Source organism: Echinops telfairi, unplaced genomic scaffold, assembly GCF_000313985.2.
Source record: "Echinops telfairi isolate 266 unplaced genomic scaffold, ASM31398v2 ScPeMD7_28;HRSCAF=97, whole genome shotgun sequence".
Taxonomy (NCBI): Eukaryota; Metazoa; Chordata; class Mammalia; order Afrosoricida; family Tenrecidae; genus Echinops; species Echinops telfairi.
The window spans coordinates 2,301,454-2,309,762 of NW_022103925.1; the positions used below are offsets into that span (position 1 = coordinate 2,301,454).

At 55.1% G+C, this 8,309-nt stretch overlaps 2 protein-coding genes across 2 annotated transcripts in view; one reads left to right on the forward strand and one right to left on the reverse strand.

The window, feature by feature from the left end:
- Positions 1-7,851, reverse strand: part of CFAP99 (cilia and flagella associated protein 99) — a 67,513-nt gene extending 59,662 nt beyond the window's left edge. The window contains exons 1-2 of the mRNA XM_045289468.1: positions 7,795-7,851; positions 6,678-6,824 (exon numbers count right to left, since the gene is read on the reverse strand). The gene's annotated coding sequence lies outside the window, so the exon portion shown is untranslated. The remainder of the gene's footprint in view (positions 1-6,677; positions 6,825-7,794) is intronic.
- The window catches only part of ZFYVE28 (zinc finger FYVE-type containing 28), a 105,245-nt gene continuing 104,147 nt past the window's right edge, over positions 7,212-8,309 (forward strand). Inside the window, exon 1 of the mRNA XM_045289469.1 lies at positions 7,212-7,452. Coding sequence (XP_045145404.1) covers positions 7,414-7,452 — 39 coding nt within the window. The 5' untranslated portion in view covers positions 7,212-7,413. The remainder of the gene's footprint in view (positions 7,453-8,309) is intronic.

The window sequence follows — 8,309 nt, forward strand, 5'->3', positions numbered from 1 at the left end:
ACCTTGCACTTATGGGCTAGGAGAGGGTTTAAATATCAGATCATCCTTCTGTTCTGCATTCAACAACTTAGCAACGTATCAACCCTCCCCATGGCTTGTCCTATTCCTGGCTGCCCCCGCCCCCACCCCCACCCCTTTCCATCTCCCTCTTTTTGGATCTTGGATCCCCCTGCACCCAAGTTTACACCCTCTAGTCTACTACTTCCTGATTACTCCCGCTTCCTCTTCGTCCTTCCAAGGCTGTATCTTATGGAATGGAAACCTTTTCTTAATTTCTTTTTCCTATCAGCGGCCTCAAATAATAGTCGACCTTTTGTGACACGAACTAACTTCACTCAGCCTAATGGCCTCCAAATCCATCCATGTCTTGAGGCGTTTCACAGTTCCACTATGAGCATCATGTTTATGGCAATACCTAAGTCTTCCGCTGGGTGCATGTCTCAGAGTCCATGTATCTGTTCTCCCACCAGTGGGCACTGAGGTTGTTTCTATGGTCTCGGTCTTGCGGCTAGTGCTGCGGTAAACAAGGGTGCATCTGCATGTAAGTGTTAGTGATGCTGTTTCTGATTTTTTTTTTTAAACAAAAAGCAATAGAACCACGGTGGAAAACGGCATGGTGCCTTCTAAAACGATTGGGATTGGAAGTACCGATGACTCCGCAGTCTCGCTTTTGGTTACGCCCTCCAGAAACCCAGCCCTTCCACACCCTCGCCAGCATTTGTTGTTGTTTTTTTTTTTAATTGATTTTGTTTCCCTATCAATTCTGGAATAAGGTGGGATCTCATCAATGTCTGTTTTGTGTCTCTCTTCATGTTTGTTGGACGCCTGGAGGTCTTCTTTGGTCAACTGCCTGCTAGTGTCCTCTGCTCATTTTTAAACTGGGCTGTCCATCTTTGGGGTTGGTGATGTTTTCCACGGCTCTGAGAGATTAGTCCCTTGTCTGACATGTCGCTGCCACAAATTCCTACAGTGTGGGTTCTCCGTGGGTGGAATCTTTTCTTTAAAAATGATTTTATTTGGGGGGTTGGCAGACTCTTTTAATGTGCCTAAGAGTCGTATTTTTAATGGGAGAGTGACAAATATTGTATGAGACCACTATTATAAAAAGCCAAGAAAAGGTTTTTCACCGAAAAAGAAAACTCTGATGATGCCCAGGGGTGAATGGGGCTGGGAGCGAGAACCACTAACCACAGGGCAGACAGTCTATTGACTAGGGTGCAGGGGACGGGCATGTTTGTAAGAGGGAGGTTGGCTCAGCACACGGTAGTGAAGGCCAAAGCGCACATTAGAAGAAGTCAAGCATCAAAGACAACAGGGGGGAAATCCAGGACGGTGAATCTAGAGACAGCGACTGGATTACTGGTCCTTGAGGGGGGTGGGTGGCAGGGGAGGTTGGGGGGCAGTGGGGAGCCGATTACAATGAGTTCAAGAAGGAAGGAAATGTTCTAGCATTGACTGTGGTGATGATTGTACAACTCTTCTTAATATGATTGGACGATTGAATTGTATGATATGTGAATTATATGCCAATAAGATTTTTAACATGGCAGCAGAGATAAATACTAATATCTATACAATTTTGTAGGGCTGTGGGTAAAGAGTTGGGTTATGTGGTGGATTAGAAACTGCAAGGTTGATGGTTCAAACCTACCAGTTGCCCTAAGGGGGAAAGATTAGACTGTCTGCTCTTGTAAACATTTAGTCTGGGAGACCCTGTGTGAGTCAGAACTGCATCGGAACGGTGGTGCCGGAGACGCCATGGACTGCCAAAAGGACAAACACATCTGTGTTGGAAGAAGTACAGCCAGGGAGCTCCTTAGAGGCAAAGAGGGCAAGATTTCATTTTACATACTTTGGACATGTTGTCACGGGAGGCCAGTCCCTGGAGAAGGACATCATGGTTGGTAAAGTAGAGGGGCAGTGAAGGAGAGGAAGACCCCCGATGAGACGGACTGACTGGCTGCAACTATGAGCTCAGGCATAGGGACCGTTGTGAGGGTGGCACAGGACTGGGTGCTGTTTCCTTCTGTTGTGTATAAGGTCCCAATGAGTCGGAGCCGACTTGATGGCGGTGTTTTTATCTATCTATTATTTTATGAGTCGCTGCATGGACTGTGAGGAGGAGAACAGCACGAATCCCACAACGTTCATGGGGATGTTGCACAGAAGCCCCCTTCCCAGATTAGCGTGACAGCGGACATTCCTACACAAAGGACGAAAAGAAAGAAAAGAGCATTGCAGAATGGGAGACCATCCTGTCTGCAGTCACAAGGCCCGGTGAAAGAACACCTGGTGCTGAGTGTGATCTGCCTCACTGTGACTTCCAGGGCGCTGCCGACAGCTCTGATGGACAGAGGAGACCGGTCCTGCTGAAGGATGGGGAATCCAATGGGGTCCCCCCGGGAACAGGGGACCAGAAGCAGCACGTGACACCTGCCAGAGAGGCTCCATCTAGAGCCCAGGCCAGGAACTCTCTGCATAAGAGGCTGGCTGTTCCTCGGGGGCCAAACTTGGGGAGTGGGCCGAGGGAGGGGATGGGAGGAAGTGGGGTACAGGCGTGGTGGTGGTGAATTTCTGGGATGGCGGTGCAGGGGTCAATGGGCTCTAGAGCAGGGAGGATGGGGTGCAGGGGCCACCTCAGTTGGCACACACAGTTGTTACATGCTCCTCGGGTTAGGTGTGTGTCTATCCCCCACTCCCCTGCTGTTATAAAAGGTCATTCTGCGTTGGAATCTAAGTGATGGCAGTGGGCTTAGTTTGGGACTGTGAGTTTAGGAGTCCGGTTGGCACAGGAGTCCCAACACACAGTCCGATTGGGACTGTGAGTTTAGGAGTCCGGTTGGCACAGCCTAGTTAAGCGCTCGGCTGTTAACTAGGTGGTCAGCACTTTGGACTCGACAGCGGCTCCTCCAGAGAAAGAAGTAGCTGTCTGCCTCCTTATCTACTTACACGGGGCAGGTAGGTCCCCTCTGTCTTCCTGCATCCCTGTGAGTCCGTGCATGCAGGTTTGCCCGTTTGGTTTTGGGGTGTAAGTCTGGGTTTGGCAAAGCTATATGGAAGGGCCAGTAAAGAGGTAAAGGTGGGCGGAATGAAAGCCTCTCTCCTTGGCAAGTCGTCTCCAGGCAGCAGTGAGATGACACGGGGAGGCTTCAGCTCCCCTGAGGCCAGACGAGAGCACCACATTCCCCCACTGAGAGGCTCTGTTTGCAGAAGACCCCAAGTGTGTATTAATTAAGACCTGGTTTTCCTGCGATTAGAGCCGGTCTCCCAAGGGCCCCTGCCCAGTCCTGCCCCGATGCTCTGATGGATGGCTCCTGCTCAGAGAGCAGCACCCATGGCCGAGTCTGCTGTATGCTTTGCCATCTCTACCTGCCTTTTCTACCGAGTCACAGAACCCTGCTTTTCCGTTGGGCTTACTGCTACTCTGTTCAGGAGGGTGGTGGCATTTCCCAGGGCACCTCCCTGGCACCTGCATACAGTCACATGGCTGAGTTCTTCCACCACCAAGACGTGGAAGGCTGTGAGACTCTGAGGAAACCTCCCTTTTCTCTTTTCCATTCTGCTCTGAACCCCAGAGGGGACTCTGGTGGTGCAGTGCTTGGGGGCTGAGTTGCTAACCACAAGGTCAGCAGCTTAAAGCCACAAGCTGCTCTGTGTGAGAAAGACAGGGCTTTCTACTCCCATAAAGAGTTACAGGTGCCAACTGGGCCCACACAGACGAAGCACACTAGCCTGAGCGATCAAAGGATTGTGAAGGATAAAAACCAAGCTCCAAGGAGGGAACGTATCGAGCTTAAATCGTGAACACTCAGATGGGGGAAAGCTATAGGTGACAGTGGGAGCCCAAGATCCATTCACGGGGTCTAATCTTGGATTAAGCCTCCGGTGAACCCCATCTGACCATAGACCAGGGATGAGAATAGCCTGGCTATCAGGCAGAGTGCAGGGACACCCCCTTCCCCACCTCTGTATTTTGTTTTCCGTGTTTTCTGTATATAAATTCAGGATGGGTATAGCTATATGGACAGTGACTTCACAGATTGTTTCTGGTGGGGGTGTGCGAGAGGTGGGGTGCTGATGACAATGAGTAGAGGAAAGACATAAACATTCTAAAATCGATTGTGGCGATGCTGGGACAACTCTAATGTGATTGAACTACTGAATTGTATGTGAAATGCATACCAATGAAACTCTTTTAAAAAGTTAGCATCAGAAACTCACAGGGGAAGTTCTATCCTGTCCTATGTCAGTCAACCTGCACTCAGGGGCAGCCAGCTTGGTTTTTGGGTTTGACCGATTCAGGTTTGGCAATGGCGGGAACTTGGGCACCTCCCTGGGCCATGATAAGGATGGCAGAAGCAGCAGCCAGCAGAATCTGATAACCCTGGGGGCCGTTCTGTCCCTGTGAGCCTCTTTCACGGAGACCTGAATCGTCTTCTCTTGGGCCACTATGAGGCTAGCTTTCTGCTACACAGATACACCCACATCGGGGTGGCGCAGACATAGGAAAGGAGCCTTAGAATGGCCCCCGACTGCAGCAGCCCCGGGCCTTAGAAGTGGCCAAGGGACAGCCCCAGGGAAGGTCTCCTGCCGAGGCCCCCCAGGTCCCCTTCGGATTCAGCGCTGAGGACATGGTGGTTTCATGAGGAAGACTGAGTGGAGGTGGAGGAGGCGGCCAGCCATTGGAGAGGTGATGACAGGGAAAGGAGGCTGTATGGTGGTGGATGGTGGTAAAGGTCTTCCAGAAAATGGTGATTTATAAAACCCTATGACTCCAGGAGGTATGCTGGGGAGAATGGCGCATAGGGAAGTCCCCATGGCGTTAATCCTGGGTGGGCCTCCAGCCCAACCAGCTCTGGGGGTGGGTGGGGTGGAGGCCAAGTAGGCAGAGAAGGATGATGGGTCAAGGGTGAGGTGTTGGTACTCCCCAGTCAGGAGGGGAAGTAGCCTGCTGGGTCCCTTACTACTGACAGTTCAGGTCGCCAGAGTCAGCAACCCTCTGGGGAGGGTGGCCTGGATACAGAACTTCCTAAGGGTGGCAGTCAGGGTGGGCACATAAGGGGATAGGGGAGAGGAATTGGGGCTCATAGGCAACTCTGGGGGGGGCTTCTATTAAGGGGTGCAGTAACTGGGTGGTAACTGGAAGCAGCTGGGAGAGGACTGGTCCTGGACTCAACAACTAATGTAGATTCATACCCCTGCTCAGACCTGGCCCCAGGGTGGAGATGCATGCTGAGTTCTTTGGCTCGGGGTTCCACCTGAGTCCTGGGACCATGGGCTTGGACAGCAAGGAGGAGCAGTAAGAGTCCTGAATGGTGGTCCTCAAGAGAGGCCTTCCCTCGCCAGCCTGGTCTTAAAGGAGCCATTGTGGCCCAGTGGTGAAAGCATTTGGCCGCAAACAGATGTGTGGCAGGTCAGGTTCCAACCCACCAGTTCTGCAGGAGAAAGATGAGAGCCTTGGAAGCCCTATGGGGCAATTCTGCCCTGTCCCAGAGGGCAGCAACGATTGGAGTCTTGAATCGGTACATGTCAGCATTGTGGCTGAGAAGGGGTGCTGGCTGGGGGCTGGAGGACTGCACAAGGCAGCCCTGGTCTTGATCCTGGGGCCGCTTCAGACCAGACAGGGCATCTTCGTGCATGGGTGTCTCATGTTCATGTTTTGGTTTGTTTGTGGAAAAGCTGTTGATGGAGGATTCAAATGAGACCATGTATTTGTGGCTGCCAGCTCTCTGTGCGGCTGTGGAGTTGATGCTGATGCACGGGGACAATGCTGGGAGCACAGGACCCAGCTGCTCCATAGGTCATGACCTCTCAGAAGCAGCACCTCTGGGTGTGCTTAACCATTTGAGCCCACCAGGGACTCCTCAGCACCTGGCAGGCACACCACTGGTGACTCTGTATGGGTCCCAGGGACAAGTCAGTACTAGGGAGTCCTGGTGGCATAGTGGTTACACGCTGGGCTGCTAACCTTGAGGTCAGCAGTTCAAAACCAACAGTCTATCTGCGGGGGAAAGACAAGGCTGTCCAACTCATAGTGGACCAGTGCACCACAGAACAGAACACTGTGCCATCATCACAAGTGTTCCATTGTCTGAGCCTGCTGTTGTAGCCCCTCAGTCAATTCATCTCCTTGAGAGAGAGACTTCCTCTCTTTTTGCTGCCCCCACTGGCACCCCCAGCCCACCCTATCCCCCAAGATCTGTGCTGTAATCCCCAGCCTCTGTGCCTGTGGTTATAATCCCATGTGGGAAAGGGTCCTCTTTGTAATGTTCACGCTGCAGGATTACAACAAATCAGCACTAGAGAGATGGGGGGAGAGGGATACCAAGGCACATGAAGATCATCCAGAAGCAGAAACTCAAAGGAGACAAGATAGTTCCTCCAGAGCCCACATACACAGAAAGTCCTCCCCTGGCGGCCGCGCCTGGATTTCAGCCTTCTAGCCTTGGAAACTGTGAGAAAATTAATGCCTGTCTGAGAAAACCACCCCCTTGTGGTATATTTTTATGACAGCAGCACTAGCGGACTAAGATAAAGACAAAAAAAAAAAGGTTTAGGAAAAAACAAGGTGATGAGAAAGAAGCGAGGAAGCTGAGAACTAGTCTGCAGATACCAAAAAACGGCGGGAAGAAGATGCTGGCATTTTTCCGATTCCCGTCGGGTTCCTGGCCCCTCACCTGCCTTCCTCTACTCCGGGCCAAAGGACCTTCCTTCTCGTTTACCCGGCCGCCTCCGCAATTTCTAGGTCCAGTCGGAACGAGGAGTCTTCCAGGGTCGCAGTCTGTCTCTCAATTGACTCTTCGTCTGTGCGAACCTAGGCAACTCTACGGATGAGGGGCGGGAGAAAGACCGGTGCGGTTGAGTCTTCGTCACCTAGCAACCGGGGGCACGCTCCGGCGCTATCGGCAAGAGAGAATACAATCCCCAGAATGCACGTCGCCCGCGAGGTGACTACAGACGCCGAATCTAGAGCCCTCCTTCCCGCAATGCCCTTCGGGACTTGTAGTTTTTCGGCCTCCGGGCGGGGCGCGGCGATGATTGGGCGGCTCCGCCCCGTTCTGCTCCGCCCGCGGCCCTCGGCGGGCCGGGGGGCTAGCGGCGCCCTCGCGCATGTGCGGCGCGGGGCGGCCGTGACCAGAGGAGGCGCGGGTGGCGGGGAGCGGCGGGGAGCCGCGTGCCGCGTCAGTCCGCTCGTCCACTGTCTGTCTGTCCGCGGGTCGGCCGTCCGTCGGCGCCGCCGCAGAGCATCCTCCTGCCGCGCACCTGCCTCCTCCTCCTCCGCTGCCCGCTGGGCTCCGCTCGTGCCTCAGCCCCGGGACCCCGACCCAGCCAGCCCGGCCCGGCCCTCTGGCCCGCAGCCACCCGGGCGAAGCCGCCGGGGAGGGCGCCCAGCCGGGCCGGGCCGGCGCGGCGATGATGCACAGGTTCCGAAAGTGGCTGTACAAACCTAAGGTGAGTGTCGGCCGGGGACCCGTGACCCCTACCCCAGCCCCCGGCCCCCCGACCCCTCTCACTGCCCCCAGGGGCTTCGGCCCCACTGTCCTCCCAGGCCCCGTCCTGGAAAGATGAGACACCCCCCGCGCCCCGCTCTCCAGAACGGCCGCTCTGTCTGGGACCCCCAGGCTTGGAGTCCCCGCCATGCATCAGCTGTTCCTTACTCTGCAGGACTCCCCATCTCTGCTAGGTCCCGGGAAAGACCTTGCTGACCCTCCTCCCAGCTTCTAGAGGGACGAATCCTCCTTCCTTTCCTGCCCCCCCAACTATCCTGGGTCCTGGGCAGACCCCCCCACTCACTCTTCTGCTCTGTCACGACCCCTCTCCACTTCCTCGGGGTCCGCAGGCGGCCTCCATCCTCCCCCGGCTGGAGCAGGTTCTTTTCCCTAGCGTATCTCCCACGACTGAGCCCCCAGGTGCTGCCCTCGTCTCCTCTGGCGGGCGGGGCGAGTGTCCTCGGCCACAGTGGCCAGGTGGCTGGAGGTGCCGCTCCCCACTGCGTGCGAGCGCCCCTCCTGCGCTGCGGGGTCGAGGCCTGGCCCGTGCGTCCCGCCGCCCCGCGCCTCGGCTGCTGCGCCAGTCGCACTGCGGGCGCTGCGTCCCCTTGGCGACTGGAGCCGGACTGTCGTGCCGGTGCAGGGTCTGGGTGCGGCAAGGCCTGGGATTGGGGTGCGGGGTTGGGCGTTCTGGGACCTGGAATTGGAGCGTAGGGTCCGGGGGCTGCACGTTGGAGGCTGGCGCTGCGAGAGGACCCAGGGATTGGAGTTTTGAAGGAGAAGAGCGGGGTCTCGGGTGGGGTCCTTGGTACGCAAGGA